Genomic DNA, 20,678 nt, shown 5'->3' on the forward strand with positions numbered 1-20,678 from the left:
AATCCGCGCTAAGGATGTCAGAGGATAAATTAAATGTGTGCACAGGTAAGCTGCAGCCTCACTTAAAATATAGCCAAAAGGCTATATAAATATGTATGTAAATATGAAGTGGTGGCGCTGCTTATAAAGTGCAAATAGGTATATATAAATATATAAAAATGAAAAGAATATAAAATGTAGAAACACAGATGTGATTGAGGAATAAAAATATAAATATAAATGGTGGATATGTAAATAGTGCCACAATATGGTGAAAATCCAACATAAAATGGTATTGGGAATGAGTTAATATGGAATATATGAAAAAATAAAAAAGTAAAATGAAGTAAATAACCACCAAAGTGCGTAATATAAAGTGTAAAGTACTACAATATATATATCCTAGTATATACCTAAAATAATAATATCAGCATGTTGCAATAAAATGGTAAGAGAATAAATTGAAATAATAATACATAGGCGATGGTATAATATGAGAAAGTGTGCAAAAAGTGCAACAATTAAACTGGGTGTGCGGAAAACTTTTCCGGAAAAATAAATAAGAGTGCGGGAAACTATTTTTACAAAGTGCAGCAAGAAGTGATGTGATCTAAATTCATGTGATAAATAAGTCCATATAATAGTAAAGGTGCAAAACAATATTATGGACAAGCTAGATGTGCGAAGAAATATGAACTCCAAGGTGAAAATAAGAAATGGTATTCAATCAGATCAGCTGATAAAATAAGTCCATATATAGATGATTGTGCCCCGAGGGGTGGTGAATGAATAAGTATCCTGCGGTGACCCCCAAGGTGGGTGACTGGCGAGTGGCGGGGAAACCCCTAGTAGAAAAACCTACTCACCAGATGTACCCACCCCACACAGGGGTATAGGGCAGGTACTGTAGAAATATCCTGTTGGTCCTGGCTCTGGGTAGAAGTTCCCTTCCTGGGGGAGATGTAGTATAGGGTCCGCAGGGATATCCTAAAGTGGGATCCTATCCGATGGTAGGATATCCAACGATCCGTGGGGTGAACTGATATGGCCACTCAAAGGTATGTGGATGGAGGGATCATATAAATGGAAAAGAACTCGATAGTATAATACCGTTTTTAAAGTTTATTCCTTCCAGCAGTAACATAAAAATGGGTACTCACATAGATAAAATCAGTAAACAGCGAGGTAGTGGCGTCCCGGAACGCAATGCGTTCCAACTGGAGACCGGAACCGGAAGTGACGTGACGGCGCTGTACGCGTTTCGTCATGTGACGTCTTCTGCAGCGTCCAGTCACTTCCAGCGTGAGCCCTTTTGTATATGGTGGTTGCTAAGCGACGGGGCTCGTTTGTAAAATACAACGAGAAGTAACAGATGTTCAATGTAAACTGATGCCGTAGGTCAATTGCGAAAACGTGTGGTGCAACTAATAGGAAAATACGACCATGGCTTTCTTCTTGGCAATTCAAAACCAAGTATGTGTATATTTCAATCAATATCCTATAATAAATACAATAACCCACGCCCGCTCGGTTGAACCACCATATATACATACAGGGAGGTATACAACATATATATAATAATAAAACCATACTAAACATTTTATTTATTAACAAATATTATAAAAACAGAAAATATGTGTAAAATATAAAATCTTATATAGTATGCCGTCTGGTGGAAGAAAGTATATAGAGGAGACAAGGAATGTGATCATATATAATGCGCCATCTGGTGGACGGACATATATATGGTATTAACTATATGATGTATATACTAAAAGTGTGTGTATAATAATAATAATTTAAATAATTATAAAGCATGATATGTGATATATAAATTATTGTAAAAAAATTTATTATAAAAATTATTATAAAAATAATATGTGGTAATTTGTGAAAGGCAATGTGAATAAAAATATAAAAATTATGCAATTAATGATATTGACTAATTAATGTATATTATAAAATATCAATAATTTTAAATGATTATATAACATGAAGGTGTGATATAGAATAAAAAATATATAAAATTAGAATGTGATAATTGGTGAAAGGCAATGTGAATTAAAATATAACAATTATAAAATGAATATGTAGTATATTGTGAAAGACAAAGTAAGATGAGATATTACGAAGGAGGACATCTAGTGGATGGTCAATATACTACACCGAGAGTATATATATAAGATGCTGAATGGATGAAGTAAAAGGATTAAGTGTAATATATTCAGATGATATGATTAGATCTAATAAATATAGATGTATATGGGATGTAGATTAATGGCATTAGATAAAATATAGGAGTGGAGGTTATGTAAAATTAAAATACATTTTATAGTGATAGAATAGGATAATGAGGAATATGAATATAAAAAATATTGGGATAATGGATAAAAATTAAGGTAAGAAAGGATTTAAATGGAAAAAAGGTATTAAAAATTGGAAATAAAACAGTTGAGGTCTATGTCCAAATTAAGTCCCCTAGGCTGAAGTGTATTAAGCCGGTATATCCAGCTAGTTTCGTTTTTAGAAATTTTGATTCTTTTGTTTTCGCCTCTCCAGTGTCCAGTAATGGAGTCGATTCCCACGAAAGTAAGGCACCTTGGGTCCTTATTATGTACCTCTGCGAAGTGTCTAGAGAGACTATGTTTCGTAAACCCCTTTTTTATGTTCTTAACATGCTCTCTGATGCGTACAAACAAAGGTCTGGTGGTCCTGCCCACATATTGGAGCCGACAAGGGCACTCTACTAGGTAAGTCACATGGGTGGTCTGACAAGTTATTAGTTTGTTAATCTTGAACTCTTCTCCACTCCATCTGGATTTGAAATGTAGTGTCTTTCTAGGTTGTTTGCTGGTTGATCTGCAGGGTAAACATCTATTACATCGAAAAAACCCTTTTAAATCAGGGAACAATTTTACTGGTTTGGGGGGGTCAACTGCATTATGAATCAGTTGGTTGCGTAGGTTAGGGGCTTTTCTGTATATAAATCTCGGTTGTCTGGGTAACATTTTGGACAAAGTTTTATCAGACTTCAGAATAGGCCAGTATTTTTTCACAATCTTCTCTGTTTGTCTGAAGTTTTGATGAAAACCGGTAATAAAAGCTAGCTCATTCGATTTTTGATCCGGCACGTTAGTCTTATGTAGTAATTCTTCTCTATCTGTTCTCAATATTTTATTTCTGGCCGTAATTAGCTTCTGTCTGTCATATCCCTTCATATTTACATACATACATATTTATATAGCCTTTTGGCTATATTTTAAGTGAGGCTGCAGCTTACCTGTGCACACATTTAATTTATCCTCTGACATCCTTAGCGCGGATTTATTTATATTCAATGATACCATTTAGCTTGCGAAAAAATGCTTTTTGGACCCACAAAGGAGAATGGCGCAAAAAGTATAACACTTTTTGAACAAGAAAACATAAAGAAAACAGTACAAGCACAAAAATCCAAATTAAAAACAGAGAAAAACATCAGGAGGAGGGGGAGATACCATCTAGCTTGCAAAAAAATGCTTTTTGGACCCACAAAGGAGAATGGCGTAAAAAGTATAACACGCTTTGAACAAGAAAACATAAAGAAAACAGTACAAGCACAAAAATCCAAATTAAAAACAGAGAAAACATCAGGAGGAGGGGGAGAATTCATGATCTGTAGTGTAAATAATGACTGGACCTCCATCCCTGGTAATTGTAGGAAAAAGACAGAGGTTGTGGGACTTTGAGTGAGGTCAGTCATTAACAAATATTAAAAGGTACTATGATATGTCACAAAAATGAATAAATAATATGCAATAAATTATTTATCCAGAGAAAAACATCAAACAGGCACCTCTGGATATGAGGTAACCACATACATTCAAAAAAAGAAAAGAAAAACCCCCATCCTAGTCCCAGCGCCCCCACCCCCACCCCCCTCCCAGGCAACTCAACCAAAGGACACCGGATGCTCAAGGCCCGGGATGACTGAACCAAGCCATGCTCAGTAGTCAGTCGTCCCAAACCCCCAGCTCACATACAGGAGCAACACTCAACTAGGTGGACAACGACAAGGCAGCAGAGCAATCTAATGGCCGAAAAATAGAACAAAAACAATCATGTAAAGAATAATGGTAGTTAGAATGTAATTATCCCACCGTATCAGAAGATTCCACCCATGCCTTCCACACCTTCTCAAATTTCTTTGGACACCCTCTTGAAAGATAGGCCGCTTTATATAAAGGCAGGACAGCATTCACCAACCCCTTCCAAAACAACAGGGAGGGGGGGACACCTTCTTCCAGTGCAGCAGTATGGCCTTTTTAGCATAAAACAACAGGATGGTCAGTAGGGTCCAATGTGCCACCAAGGGGACCACCTCCTCCACCAGGTCCAAAAGACAAAAGCTTGCGCTCAGCGGGACTGGGGTCATCAGCACCCCCCCAAGACAGGAGGTAACGTCCAACCAGTATCGCTGGACTGCAGCACAGTCCCAAAATATGTGTGTCGCATCCGCCGGGGAGGCGGAGCAGCGCCAACATTCAGCGGAGGAGGTTGGATACATTTTAGCTAAACGGGCAGGGGTATAATATGCTCTATGGATAAACTTAAATTGTATAAGCTTGTCTCTGGCAGCTATTAAATGTTTGATATGTTCAATCCACATGTCATCCCAGTCCTCACCCTGGAGATCAGGAATTTCTGCAGTCCAACGTTCCCTACACTTAACAATACTTGGCGGGGTCAGTTTAAATAGGTCCTTGTAGACAATGGACAACATCTTAGGGAGGTCCGAATTGGTCAGCATTAACTCCAGGTCAGACAGTAAGGGTTCAATCTTGAAATCGGCAAATTGGCACCTAAATGCATGCGGTAACTGCAAATACCGAATAAAATGGGTTTTGGGTAGGTGCAAGTCGTGCCCCAGGAGACCAAAGGAAGGAACTAATGATACCATCTAGCTTGCGAAAAAATGCTTTTTGGACCCACAAAGGAGAATGGCGCAAAAAGTATAACATACCGGAAGAAATTTCATTTTTAGCAGGGCAACACGACCCATCAGGGAGAGCAGGAGCCTCTTCCACACCTGTACCAGCTGCTGGAGTCTAGGAACAAGCAGGAGAAGGTTCGGGTATAGTAGTCCCTCGGGTGTCTAGTGACACGGACCCCCAGGTAAGTAAAGGTGTCAACCCAACACAGGGAGGGGGCACCGCCCGCAACCGGTCTAGGCATCTCACTTAAAGAGAGTATCAAGGACTTCCCCTAATTTACCTTAAGCCCTGGGTACTTGCCAAACTCATCCAGAATATGCAGAACAGCTCGCAGGGAGGGACCGGGGTCATTAAGAAAGAGGAGCATGTCGTCGGCATATAATGCCCCACACTCCCTAATAGAGCCCACTCGGATAGCCTCAAATCCTTGCGAGGCGCGCAATGCAATAGCAACGGTTCAATAGTAAGGGCAAATAAAAAAGGGGAGAGGGGGCAACCCTGCCGAGTCTGCCTACCCCCCCCTGAAATATACAGAGGTTGACAAACCCAACCCAATGGCTGTACGAGGGGAGGTATAGAGCAATTTCACCCAGGTTCTAAAAGTGGAGCCAAAACCCATGTGTTTCAGCACAGTATGCATATAGGCCCAATCAACAGAGTCATAGGCCTTTTCAACATCTATAGAGACCACGACTCGCTGCGAATGAGCCCCACCCGGGAGCTGGAGGTGGGTAAAGAGACGCCTGATATTGGTATCAACCGATTTCCTCAGCATGAAGCCCGTTTGGTCAGGGTCAAGCAAAGTGTGTATGACCCCTGCCAGACGGGTGGCAAGTACCTTCGTGAGAACCTTCAAGTCTGAATTCAGGAGGGCAATGGGCCTATAGGAGGAACAGTCCAAGGGATCCTTACCCAGTTTCGCTAGTAACAACATATAAGCATCCAGCATGGAAGGGGGGAAGAACCTTCTCATCCAGACAGTGTTAAATAGGGCACTAAGGCATGTGGCCAACTGTTCAGAGAACGTTTTATAGAAGTCGGCAGGGAAGCCATCAGGACCTGGAGCTTTCTGTGGAGGAAAGGCCGCAATAGCCCTTTCCACTTCCAATGGAGTGATCGGGGCGTCTAAAATGTCCCTGTCGTCATCAGTCAGGGTGGGGAGGTCCAGTCCCTGGAGAAGATTCTCCATGGCAGAGTGGTCATAGTCAGAGACCGGGGCATATAAGGTCTCAAAATAATTCTTGAACCCTGGGGTCAGTCAGTACGTCACCACTAGGGATCCAAATGAGTGGAATGTTTATGGGAGCCCACTGATCAGCCACCAGCATGGCCAAAAGCTTGCCATTTTTATCCCCTTGTGCAAAAGCGGGTGCCCTGTGGTGGGAAGCCTCGGTGTGTGCAAGATCAGAGAGGTGAAGCGAGAGAAGGCGTCTTGCCTCCAACAGTGAAATGTAGTTGGAGTCCGACGGCGAGTCTGCATAATCCTTGGCCCTCTCCACCTCCCGTAAGGACTGAAGTTCACTGTTGTGGTCTCGTCTAGCAGATTTAATACTAGAAATACATTCCCCTCTAGCCACCGCCTTAAAGGCCACCCAAACCACCACAGGTTCAGCGGAGTCTGCATTGTTCGCACTAGGTGGGGGGCGACCAGCTCATGCTGAAGCCAGCCTGGGGACAGTCTCCAGCCCCGCTCTCTAGCCCCCGTTGGGAGGTGCACTGTCAAGAGAAGCGGGTTATGGTCAGACACCCCCCCAGCCAAGTAGTCGGCAGCGGACAAGAGAGACTGAAGGCGAACATTACCAAAGGCCAGATCAATCCTAGCCGCAGAACGGAGGGTGGTGGAGATGTGGAAGTATTCTCTATAATCAGGATGCTTCCATCTCCAAGGCTCAACCAAACCCATGGCGGATGCCCAAATAACAAGGTCCACCAAGGCCTGCCTGTTGGTGTTGGAAGTATCCAAAACACAGTCTAAAATGGCATTAAAGTCACCCATTAACAATATAGGCAGAGAAGCATAGGCAGAAATCTTATCAAGGATATCATACAACATTTGAATACTGAAAGGTGATGGTACATAAATAACTACTATTAGGAGCTTTAAGGAGTACAGGTCTAGCACCACAGCCACATATCGTCCCCCCGGGTCAGAGACCACCTGGTGGATAGTACACGGTATAGACTTGCTGATGAGCAGTGCACCGAGACACCTCGGGCATAAGTGGAGTATGTGGCATGAAATGCCTTTTGAATCCACGGTTTTTTGAGGGCCATCACCAAGCTACCATCCTAGTGGGTCTCCTGCAGGAGGAGGACATGCGGCTTTGACTGCTTTAAATATTGAAAAACGCTCTTTTATATTTGCTGTTGAGACCCCTCACATTCCAGGAGAGGAAACGTATTGTATCAGCCATAGGAGTCTATAAAAAATAGGGAGAGGCACCCAGGAAAGCAACAGTGCCACCAAGAATAATAACCAAGTTGTGAACTGGGATAAAATAGTTGTAAAAAAGTCCTGTAAGACTTAAACTATAAAAGGTTGAGTTGCCCAAAAAATGCCCTTATACCAGCAACAGAAAAAAGAAAAAACATTTAAAAAACCAAGCCGGAATGAGGCTCAAGCCCATAACTACCCAACATCTGGAACGAGTGTCCAATGCGATCAAAAGTTCAGCAGTCACTTAGTGAAAGGACTCCAGCGGAGCCCCCAGACAAAACAGGGTAGCCATTGGGGGCACACCAGATAGCAGGGGCAAATGTTCCTTCCCCAGGCAACGTAGGGGGAAGTGCAGGCCTGTAGGCAGCAGGGCAGGAGGTAAATAAAAAGACAGGATAGGCACAACGGTGAGGTAGCAAGACAGGAGGGAATACAGAGTCACCTGGAATCCAGACGAGGAGTCGCCAACACACACAGGCCAAGCAGAGCTCATGGTAGGGAGTGAGCCCCAAATATCTCATTAGCGCAGGCCATCCAGCCAGTCGGAGACCTCCTGAGGGGATTCATAAAACTTAACAGCACCATTATATTGGATCCGGAGCCTGCTGGGGTATTACATGCTGTACTTTATCTCTTTATCCCGGAGATGCTTGCGGACCTCTGTAAACGAGCGACGTTTTCTCTGGGTCTCAGCCGAGAAGTCATGAAAGAGCATAATCCGGGCGTTCTCAAAGTGCAGATCTTGGTGCTTTCTGGCTTTAGACAGGAGCATGTCCTGGTCCCTATAGTTGAGGAATTTAACCAGAAAAGGCCGCGGCGGAGTACCCGGGGGCCTAGCTCCCATGGGGACACGGTGCGCACGCTCTGCTACATATGTAGGGATGAGGTCAGCCAGGGAGAGAAGCTGTTTAAAGAATTGTTCTGCAAAAATGGCTGGTTTAGCCCCCTCCACCCCCTCACGGAGTCCCACCACCCTTACATTGTTCCGGCGCTGTCTGTCCTCAGCATCATCCGCCCGGTTTTGCAGGGATTTAAACAGGTGTTGTAGTTCTGACAATTGGGAGGCATGAGCATGGGTACTGTCTTCCACATCAGAGATTCTTCCCTCAGCTGTGGTGATGCGGCCCCGCATTTTATCCAGGTCATGGCGGATCAGCGTACATTCAGAGGCTAGGTGGTCTATCCTGACCATTAGCGCCGCCTTGCAGCTATCAATGGCCACCAGGATGGGGGACGTGATGGCTCTCTGGTCCTGCTCCTGCAGCGATGGAGAGGGCAGGGAGAGTGTTGGATGTGGTTCCGGGGGAGAAGCAGCTCCCTGCTGCGCCGTCTCCATTTTCGCGCCCGCTCGCCATGCACGCTGTGGGGCGGATAAGGACTCCAAGATGGCGGAGGCGGAGCTTTGCCCTAGGCCGCGAGCGGAGCGGGTCTGCCACTGGTCTGGCTGCTGTCTACGTTTTTGATTTGGAAGCAGAGGTGGGCATCCCCGAAGCCCGAAGGGACTCCCCCACAGCAAGGGACCACCGGACAGGCAGGAAAAGCACCCCAAATAGGTATATAATCAGGATAAGCCAGGAGCTCCGCTGAGACACGTCTGGCCTCGATCACATCCGGTCACGCCCCCACACAGCCTGTTCTGAAAGCTTGCTGTGCAGTTGCTGGGCAGGATTGAATGGATCACAATTAGAATTCAACCTTCAAACACCTACTTTGCAGACTGAAGAGTGATCTGCATTTGGATTACTCCTCAGAGAACATTTGACAGGCAGTGAGAAGGAGTAGCATCACCTCCTCATTACTTATTTTAACCCCCTCAATGCTGCAGTACTGCACTGCAAACATGCACATGTGCGCAATTGCCGTGCGGCTCCATTCACTAGAATTGGTTGTGCCTGGCAGGCAGTAGTGCCCACCAAGCACGACAGGAGGTATAGTTCCCACCGCAGCCATGAGGCAGAGTATCGCAACTGTGACATGTGTTAACCACCAGCCACTGCTCCTTCAGCTAAAGGGGGAGCAGTTGGGGTTGTGCTGCATTTTTACACCATTCATTTGAACAAGCTCTAAGACTGCAATGATTCTAGTATGGTAGTGATCCTTTGCATCTTAGGCCCAATTCATACTTTGTGTAGGAGTGTGCGTTTTTGCTTACAATAATTGTAGTATGTTTGTAGTATGTTTGGTGACTACACATACACTTTACAACAATCAAAGATTTGTGTGTGACTAAATTGAGTTTTGTGGGTGTTTTGTGTGTACAAACAATATATACACATTACAAATCATGTCTTCAACAAAGACCGTTTGCTGTTTCTCTGTTAAAAAGAATGAGATCAGAGTAGAAAAAAAAACATGATCATGTGATCAGTCTTAGATTTGTGTGCCCTTTATAGCTAGAATAGCACATTTCTTGTCCGAGAAATTGTTTGTAAAGTTACACTTCCTGCTGTACAGCACTCTGTTCACTGCAGAGAGGAATGGAGTGTGGGCAGTGGTAACACAATACCATTCCTCTCCTTTCATCATCCACATGAAACACCCACAGTAACCCTTAGACCCACCCACATCAACTACCTGAACTGGTTCAAGTGACTCCCATAGCCCACCCTGAATCTACAGAGGCTCAATGGATGAAGGGACATGTAGTATTAGGACTGGTAAAGGAAGGAAACAGGAAGTCAGAGAACCTTAAATTTCAGCCAGGAGGAGGAGTGACATCACAGATACAGAAACCTGCTTTATACAGCTAAAGTAGGTAAGTTTCAGATAAGCCGCACTGGGGTTGTGATTCTTTTACATGCACAATGCATCTATTGTTTTGGGGAGGAAAACCTAGAGTTCTTCTTTAACGATACACTATACATACCTTTCACTGGTTTCTACATCTGTCACCAAGAAATGTCTTGTCTCTTCAAGACCTCCTTCTGGTTCCTATATTAACATGAAAAACACTTGGGTTACAAAAAGTAAATGACATTCTTAGGGCAACTAATCTCACAAATTGAAAATGATCCCAGTTTCTATAAATTAGAGGAACATGTTTGTCCTGCCAATCACCTAATCAAATTAAATCTGCTCTGTCAAAATGAAAAATGCAGAATGACTAATTGCTAAAGGAAACACACACACAAACTCTTTTTCTTTTTATAAATCAGTCCCAATATGAGATAGTATATGCTCTGTAATGGAATCTTTAGCAGTCAGTGAAAGATATAAATATAATCTAATAAAGGAACCATTACACAGAATAATCTTTCTTTGTGTCGGTCAAATAAAACAGATGTTAAAGGTCAAACTACTATTCCCTGAGCAGTATACAGTACACACAAAGCAATTTGTAATCTATTTAGGTAAAAGTAATTATGAACAAGCAATAAAACATTGCATAGCCACTTGCCTACTGAGAACTTCCTGCCCAGGCCAACTTTCAGCTTTTAGCGGAATGCCAATAACTGGCTTTTGTTTACATCTGTGATCAGCTGTGATTGGGCACAGCTGATCCCGTGGTAAAGAGTTGTAGAACAGTGCGATCATAGAGCACGCCACTCACACGCTGCAGTGGGAGCAATTATGGGAGAACATTGTATAACGGCCACCCAGAACTGACCAGCCGCGCTGTAGCAGTCATTTGGCTTTCGCACAGTCGGCAAGTGGTTAAACTATCACACAGTGAAACCCACAAGGTACTGTCCTGCACTTTTAGGATTGACTAAAATATCAATCACAAATATGACCTATCAGTTATAAATGAAAATGATTCATTAAAAATATAATTTTAACCGCTTGCTTTATGAGCGATTCGGCAAGGTGGCAGGTACTCTTTGTGGAGACATCAGGGGTCTGTGTAACAGCCGGGAAATTACAGCTCTGAAACCAGGAGTGATTAAATTCTTGTTGTTTCCGAGATCATTTGTCAAAGAGAAAATTGAGGAATGGATATTCCTCTATCGCTTCTGTAGGCCTCTTTTCTGGCTGCTTACTGTGATCCTGGGCTCCTCAGAGACACGGGAGAGCTCAGGAACTACTGTGGGCAGCAGCAAAAGGAGGTAATTTCTTCTACAAGAAAGCCAGTGGCAGCTATAAAGAAAAGTGATCCTGCAGCCATGATCCAGGTATTAACTACCTGCCGAAAGGACGTTTAATTACGGATGTTGGTCAACAAGTGGTTATTCGATCTTATTTAGGAATGGTTCTCTGACATGCATGCAGATATTTGCTTGATTGATCAGAAGCAATCAACAAGGTCCTATCACATTGTTAATTTCGTCTACGGAAATATTTTCGTTATAGTTTTTTGTCACCTGCATGTTTTCAGTGACAAAAACCAAAAAAAAAATTGAATTAAGTGGATAAAAACTATGACAAAAACCAATTTCAGTTTTCATCAACAAACAAAAATGGAAGGAAAATGTGAGGGAGAAACGTTTACCCACCTGAACTTCTGCTTTCCTCTGAGCTTTGCCTGTCTATCGGCAAGCTGTATTGGCTAAGAGACACAGGCTCCTATTAATCATTTCCTTTTCCTATGCAGTTCCACCCATTACACTGATTCATACTATCTCCTTGGCGCCCTCTGCTATCTTTCTCTAAATCAGCAAAACAATTCCATCCCCTGCCTATAATAATAGCACTATTGCACTACCACATAAGAATAAGTAGGGGGCATCTACTAAGCTGCTGAAAGAAAAAAAAGTAAGAAAAAATACTTTTCTTAAATTGTTTTCTTAATATTTAATGTTGGAAATATATTTAGGTAATATACATTATGCAATGGCATTACAGCCAATAGAGTTTACAGTTTTTATGTTTTTTTTTTATATTTTTAAGGTTGCATTTTTGTGTGTCAAAAAGCAATATTTCTGTTTGTTTATGAAACTTGGTTTTATTTAAAAATGCAGTTATATATCACAACTTCTAGATCTGTCTGTAGTGCATGTTCAAACCTTGATACCATAAATAACACGTAATTCGATTTTGACTCCAGGAGTATAAAATGAATTTGCAAATTCTAGATAAATGCTTAAGAAATGCATTACAATTTATCTAAATCCATTTGATTTCAGTCAACTAAAATGTACTGGAGATTTTAAAAATACGACCGAAAGTAAAACAATCCAGATGACTAAAACACGCCAAAAATTAAAAAGGCATTTAAGTCAAAATACTATGACTTAAACCAAATCTAAATTTGATGTCAAAATTAACACTGTTTTATCACAGCTGTTTGGTTTGCCATGAAGGATCATATTAATACCAGTGTGGCTACCGTTAGGCAAAGGTGGATAAACTGATTGTATAGCCTGAGTTGACTAACAGTAGATGTTCTGCCTCCCTGGTCTAAGTATTGAAAGTGTGATCTCTATACCATATCCAATTTTTGGCAAGATAGCTAACACTCACAAGTCACAATCATCTAAGAAGCTTTGGCAGACAGAGACTCAATTTTAAAAACATTTTGTAGATCGTAGAGAAGTCTAAAGCCTCGTACACACGCAACGATTGTTGGCCGTGAATTTTCGGCCAACGTCCGATCGGCCGATTGTCGGCTTGTTAGTATGATGCCTTCGACAACCGACTGCGACTTTTCGGCCGAACAAAATCTGGTGTGCATGCTATAAAATTTTTGTTGGCCGTCAACAGAACGACCGATTGTTCATCAGTCAGTACAGATTTCGGTAGACAAAAATGTGATGAGCAAGACTGGGCATGCTCAGAGAAGAAAAAACACACGAAAAGAAAACCAGAACATGACATCACTTCTGAAGTTGGTTTTTGTTGGCCGATAAAATTTGTGTGCAGTCTAGAGCACATTTCAACCAACACAACAACACTGGACAAAAGACGGCCGATCAGTCGGTCAACAATCGTTGCGTGTGTACGAGGCTTTATACAAAACTTGTGCACATCATAACAAACATATGTTCATTTAGTTCAAGAGATCAAAATATGACCGACTCAATAGACATGTGTTGAAGCTGAAGACTAAAGGCACATAGAAAAGAGTGTGGGACTAACTATATAGAGCACCTCCTAGCTGTTGAGTTAGGTAAGGACAAGATATTTACAAAGTTACATAGTTAGTCAGTTAGAAAAAAGACACAAGACCATCTGGGTCAACCAAAAAAAAAAAAACAGTAAAGAAAACCCAACAATACAATCCCATTTACACAATCCTATAGCCGCAGTTGATCCAGAGGAAGGCGAAAAAAGCCCAGCAAAGCATTTTAAGCAAACCATTTAAAGCCCCACAATACATGTGTAATATAATACCAGACCAAATTACAAGGCATGAGTGATTTTCACCTATTCATTAGTTGGATATTGCTGCACGGACACTCAAAGCACAAGTCACTTTGTGCTGAGACAGCTTAATGGATTTGATATTATTTTGAAATGTGGCACAGTATATTGTTTTTGCACATATGCATTTTTCGTTTGCCATGCACTATGGCACTTTATTCATTATATTAGATGAATTCGAGTCACATACAGTGCCTTGAAAAAGTATTCATACCCCTTAAAATTTTCCACTTTTTGTCATGTTACAACCAAAAACGTAAAGGTGTTTTATTTGGATTTATTGTGATAGACCAACACAAGGTGGCACATACAGTAATTGTGATGTGGAAGGAAAATGAAAAAATGGTTTTTAAAAGTTTTTACGAAAGAATATCTAAAAAGTGTGGCATTTCTATTCAGCCCCTCTTTATTCTGATACCCCTAACTAAAATCTAGTGGAACCAATTGCCTTCAGAAGTCACCTAATTAGTAAATAGAGTCCACCTGGATGTAGTTCAATCTCAGTATAAATACAGCTGTTCTATGAAGCCCTCAGAGGTTTGTGAGAGAACCTTAGTGAACGAACAGCATCATGAAGTCCAAGGCACAAACCAGACAGGTCAGGGATAAAGTTGTGAAGAAGTTAAAGGCAGGGTTAGGTTATAAAAAAAATCCCCAAGTTTTGAACATTTCATGGAGCACTGTTCAATCCATCATCCAAAAAATGGAAAAAGTATGGCACAACTGCAAACCTACCAAGACACGGCTGTCCACCTAAACTGACAGGTTGAACAAGGAGAGCATTAATCAGAGAAGCAGCCAAGAGTCCACGGTAACTCTGGAGGAGCTGCAGAGATCCACAGCTCAGATGAGAGAATCTGTCCATAGGACAAATATTTGTCATGCACTCCACAAACCTGGTCTTTATGGAAGAGTGGCAAGAAGAAAGCCATTGTTGAAAGAAAGTCATAAGAAGTCCCATAAAGGTCATATGGGCAACACAGCAAACATGTGGAAGAAGGTGCTCTGATCAGAAGATCAGAAATGTAACTTTTTTGCCTAAAAGCACAACGCTATGTGTGGCGGACAACTAACATTGCACAGCCCCCTGAACACACCATTCCCCACCGTGAAACATGGTGGTGGCAGCATCATGTTGTGGGGATGCTTTTCTTCAGCAGAGACAAGGAAGCTGTTTAGAGTTGATGGGAAGATGGGTGGAGCCAAATACAGGACAATCTTAGAAGAAAACCTGTTAGAGTCTGCAAAATACTTGAGACAGGTGCAGAGGTTCACCTTCCAGCAGGACAACGACCCTAAACATACAGCCAGAGCTACAATGGAATGGTCAAAGAATATTCATGTGTTAGAATGGCCCAGTCAAAGTCCAGACCTAAATCCAATTGAGAATCTGTGCCAAGACTTAAAAAATGCTGTTCACAGATGCTCTCCCTCCAATCTGACAGAGCTTGAGCTATTTGGCAAAGAAGAATGGGCAAAAATGTCACTCTCTAGATGTGCATAGCTGGTAGAGACATCCCCAAGACTAGCAGCTGTAATTGCAGCAAAAGGTGGTTCTTCGAAGTATTGATTCAGGAGGGCTGAATACAAATGCACGCTACACTTTTTTCACAATTATTTGTAAAACGATTTGAAAACTATTTATCATTTTGCTTTCTTTTCACAATTATGTGCCACTTTGTGTTGGTCTATCACATAAAATCCCAATAAAATACATTTACATTTTTGGTTGTATTATGACAAAATGTGGAAAATTTTAAGGGGTATAAATACTTTTTCAAGGCACTGTATGTCGAGTTAGATGATGTTATTACCTTTTCAAGCAATATACACCTTTAACATAGCACTTTTTTAAGGGACAGTAATTGCGTTTTTTTTCCCCTTTATATTTATATTTATTTTTCATTTTATTTATTTTCAATCCTTGTAGCACAGTGTATTTTGTTCATATCAGTTTTGGTTTATTGGTAATTACTGCACTTTATGATCACACAGATTACTGTAGGTCAATTGTGAGGTGAGACCAGAGGATGTGATTAAAGTAGAACCTATAGGAAAAAACGGAATTTTTGTAAAATCTTACCTGTAAAATTCCTTTCTCTGAGTCCTCCGACAGTCGCCGCCTCTTCATATTCGTCACATATGGGGTATTAGACTTTGCTCCGAAGGAGTAGCTAGGCAACAGAATATGTTAACATTAAAGCTTTTAACATATCCCACCCTCAAGGGGTGGTCCCCTCAGTCAATACCCTCCCACTTCCTGCAACCATATCTCAGTTTCAGTGGAATAGCAGTAGAGTATACAACCAAACCCCAAAAGAGGGGCGGGGGCGGCGACTGTCGGAGGACTCAGAGAAAGGAATTTTACAGGTAAGATTTTACAAAAATTCCGTTTTCTCTTACGTCCTCCGACAGTCGCCGCCTCTTCATATTCGTCACATATGGGGACGTCCCAAAGCAGTGCAAACATGAGGGGTGGGAAACGCATCCGCGCCGAAAGGCAACGCAGTCTCCGCATCAAAGAAAGGAACCTTACCAAAGGAAGGAAACCAGCTGGGCTACAGGAAAAACAAGTGCTCAACAGGAGCAACAACCCAGGAAAAGACAAATAACCAGGGGATAAAAAACTTATCCCAACAGCCAGAGGTCCCCAACAAGGGACCCTAGGGAATTGCCGCACTAAGAACCTTGCGGCCAAAGGAAGCATCCGCCGATGCCCGAACATCTACTTTGTAGAATTTTGTGAAAGTGTGCACGGTCGACCAGGTCGCCGCCTTACACACCTGGGCTACAGAAGCCCCATGACGACAGGCCCAAGACGTACTTAGAGATCTAGTAGAGTGCGCCTTCACAGGCACAGGGGGAACCTTCCCCTGCAAAGCATAGGCCTGTTCAATGGTCTGCCTGATCCATTTGGCGATGGTAGAGGCCGACGCCGCCATGCCCTTCCGAGGACCCTCTGGAAGAACAAACAAGGAGTCCGTCTTTCGAAAAGACTCAGTCGATTTAAGGTAAACCCTTATCGCCCGAACAACATCCAAAGAATGTAATCTCACCTCCTTTGGATGTTTAGGCTTCGCGCACAGCGAAGGCAAGACAATATCCTCATTAAGATGGAATTCCGAAACTCGCTTCGGAAGAAAAGAAGGATTAGGTCGCAAGACCACCTTATCCAAATGAACAACCAGATACGGAGACTTGCAGGACAAAGCCGCCAGCTCCGAAGTGATCGCAACCAAAAAGGCGACCTTTTTAGACAACATAGACAACGAGATCTCCCTGATCTGTCCAAAAGGAGCACGTTGTAACACAGATAGAACGAGATTCAAGTCCCAAGGGGGCAGAGGATCCCTCCTAGGAGGAACCAGATGCCGCACTCCCTGAACAAAAGTGCCAACCAAGGAGTTGGAAGCCACGGGACGTTGAAACAGAACGGCCAGCGCAGACACCTGACCCTTTATCGTAGCCAGCGCCAAACGCTGATCGACACCCGTTTGAAGGAAGGACAGCACTCGGGAAACCGAGTACGTGCGGGGTGAAAACCCCCTGGACTCACACCAGGCAAAATAGGCCTTCCAAGTACGGTAATAAACCTTCCCAGAGGAAGACTTCCTCGCGTTGATCAAGGTATGAACGACCTCTGGGGAGAGACCCTTCTCCTTCAGGACCTCGGTCTCAACAGCCAGGCCGTCAAAGCCAGCGACTGTAAAGCAGGATGGTATATCGGTCCTTGAGACAGAAGATCGTCTCGAAGAGGCAGACGCCATGGGGCGTCGACCGCCAGATTCACGAGGTCTGCGTACCAGGACCGGCGAGGCCAGTCCGGTGCCACAAGAATCACCGTGCTGCGTTCCGAGTGTAACCTGCGAAGGAACCTGGACAGCAACTGAATCGGTGGAAACGCGTACATCAGCCTGTACTGATGCCACGGGGCCACTAACGCGTCCGACGCGTCTGCCCGAGGGTCGCGCGTCCTTGCCACGAACCTTCTCACCTTGTTGTTGAGACGAGACGCGAACAGGTCCACATCTGGAAGACCCCACTTCGCGCACAACATCTGGAAGACAGCCGGGTGGAGAGACCATTCCCCCTGATCCAGGGTCTGGTGACTCAGATAGTCCGCCTGCCAGTTCTCCACCCCCGGAATGTGAACCGCCGTTATCGCCGGGACATGAGTCTCGGCCCAAGACAGAATGTCGACCACTTCTCGAGCCGCTCGGGGACTCCTGGTGCCCCCTTGGTGGTTTATGTAGGCCACCGCCGTGGCATTGTCCGTCTGCACCCGAACGGGGCAGCCCTGCAGCCGGTCCGTCCAGCGATGAAGACAGAGATTTATTCCAGAATGTTGATCGGAAGGGAGGACTCCCCCTCCGACCAAGTCCCCTGGGCGGACAGAACGCCCAGAACACCACCCCAGCCCGACAGGCTGGCATCCGTGGTGATTACCGTCCACGAGATAGGACGAAACGACTTGCCCCCGGACACCATCGGGGACTGGAGCCACCACAGAAGGTCTCTTCTGGTGTGATGACTCAACGAGATTTGAAGATCCAGAGATTGAGGTCGCCCGTCCCACAGGGACAGGATCTCCGCTTGGAGACCCCGCGTGTGAAACTGGGCGAAGGGAATCGCCTCGAAGGCCGAGACCATCAATCCCAGACATCTCATGCACGTCCGCAGAGACGAGTGCGGAACGTCCCTGAGGGACCTGACTTCCTCCTGAAGAGTTCTGAGTTTGTCTTCCGGCAGGAAGACCTTCGCCCGCACCGAGTCCAGAATCATTCCCAGGTAGGGAAGAAGAACCGACGGACTCAGTGTCGACTTTGGAAAATCTATCGTCCAACCAAACTCCTGCAGAGTTTGCATCGTGACAGACAGGTCCTTCTCCAGACCCTGGCTGGTCGCAGACCGAACCAGAATGTCGTCCAGATACCCCAGGACAGAAATGCCCTGGGCCCTCAATAATGCCAGAACCGGTGCAAGCACCTTGGTGAAGACCCGCGGAGCCGAGGCGAGACCAAAAGGCAACGCCACGAACTGGTAGTGATCCTCCGCAATGGCAAATCGAAGGTACCTCTGGTGACCCTCGAAAATGGGGATGTGAAGATACGCATCCTTCAAATCGATGGAGGCCATGAATTCCCCCGGAACCAGGGCAGCCACCACCGACCGCAGGGATTCCATGCGGAACTTGCGAACCCGCACAGAGCGGTTCAGAGCCTTCAAGTCCAGAATTGGAAGAACCTTGCCCTTCTTTCTGGGCACGGTGAACAGATTGGAATAAAACCCCCGAAATCTGTCCCGATGAGGCACCGGAACCACCACTCCCTGAGCCCTCAGGTCCCGCACCGCCAGGTGCAGGTCCCGTAAACGCTCTGGAGACAGTTGAAGATTTGAGGGAAAAAATCTGCTCTCCGGCCGAGAGAGAAACTCGATCTTGTAACCAGATCGAACGATCTCCTGAACCCATCTGTCCCGCACGCGGGCCGACCAGGGCTGAAGAAAACCGAGCAAGCGTCCCCCCACCCCAAAACTGGGTGAGGGCGCCCCTTCAGGCCGCACTGTTATGGGCTGCGGATCCGGATTGACCGGACTTCTGTTTTCCAGACCAGGGCTTCTTCTGAGAGCCTTGACCTTTGAACGGTTTTGCCCTTGTAGTGCGACCGAAAGGCACGAAAGGACCCCTGAGGGGGCCGAAAATTAGCATGCTTCTTCCCAGAAGCCCCCTTAGCCTTGGGGAAATGGGGCAAGAGAGTGCTCTTACCTCCGGTGATCCCCTTAATCAACACATCCAAGGACTCCCCAAAAAGGCGAGACCCATCATAAGGCAGATTGGCTAAGGTCTTACGTGAAGACTGGTCCACCGACCAACAGTTCAACCAAACCAGGCGGCGAGACAACACCGCCACGCTGTGCACACGTGCAGCCAACGGGACTAGGTCCAAGTCCGCATCACACAGATACATGACACCCTGGTGGATTTGATCCACCATATCCAGGGTCGCCGGCGAGGCCGAATCGGCCACTAGGACGCGCCTAAGCATCTGCGTCCAACTTGCGACCGCCTGGGCCGCCATGAGAGAGGCAAACAGAGCCTTAAGCATAGAACCCGTAACAGAATAAGTATGACGGGCAAGAGACTCCAATCTCCTATCCGTGGCATCACGGAACACAGGGGAAGGAGAGATTCCTCTGCAGGAATCGCAGTGGATTTGTTTAAAACCGCAATTGCGTGATCCACTGGGGGTGGCACACACCACCTTTCATCAGTGGAAGGCGAGAAAGGATAACGCAGCTTGAACCTACTTGGTACAGCAAAAGGTTTGCGCAGATTGCGCCATTGTTCCTTAACAGCGCGCTGAAAATCATCATTGCAGGGAAAAACCTGCGGCGTCCTGCGTTTTCTCTGCGTCCCATAAGCCGCCAAGGCAGCGGGGGGACACACTTCATCCTGCAAACGCAGCGTTTGTTTTATGGAAGCAATCAATTCATCCATGATTGCAAGCTCTTCAGGCGAGCCAGGGGGAGAATTATCAACCCCTTCAACTTCAGCCTCCACCTCGGACCCCACTAGATCCAGGGAGGAGCGGGACCCCGATAAGGAGGCCCCCGCCATAACAGCCCCATCACCTTCACCCTCAGAATCAGAGGAAAGAGAAACTCTGGGTCTTTTAGTAGAATGAGCAGCCACCAGCATCTGCACCTGAGCAGCAAGGCCAGCCACAATAGTGGCTAAATCCCCCCCCCTGGGGGGGAAACAGCGGTCCCCTGGCTTTCCACCAAGGCGGTAGGAAATTTGCCCTCCTGAGAATCCATTGCCCCTATTACCAATGCCGGATAATAAAGGGTTAACTGCCCCTTTAACAAGCGCGGCGAGCGCAGCCCACCGCACCACACACAAGCACAATGAGACCCCCACAGGGACAATAAAACTGACACAGGCAATGGATAGGAAGGATATAACCTGAGGAGACCCTCGCCGCTGCTGC

At 44.8% G+C, this 20,678-nt stretch overlaps 1 protein-coding gene across 1 annotated transcript in view; it reads right to left on the reverse strand.

Moving 5' to 3' along the window:
- The window catches only part of ZBBX (zinc finger B-box domain containing), a 380,683-nt gene that overhangs the window by 173,662 nt on the left and 186,343 nt on the right, over window positions 1–20,678 (reverse strand). The window contains exon 13 of the mRNA XM_082248819.1: window positions 10,256–10,320. Coding sequence (XP_082104945.1) covers window positions 10,256–10,320 — 65 coding nt within the window. The remainder of the gene's footprint in view (window positions 1–10,255; window positions 10,321–20,678) is intronic.

Source organism: Pelophylax lessonae (genome assembly GCF_965119305.1).
Source record: "Pelophylax lessonae genome assembly, chromosome: 3".
Lineage (NCBI taxonomy): Eukaryota > Metazoa > Chordata > Amphibia > Anura > Ranidae > Pelophylax > Pelophylax lessonae.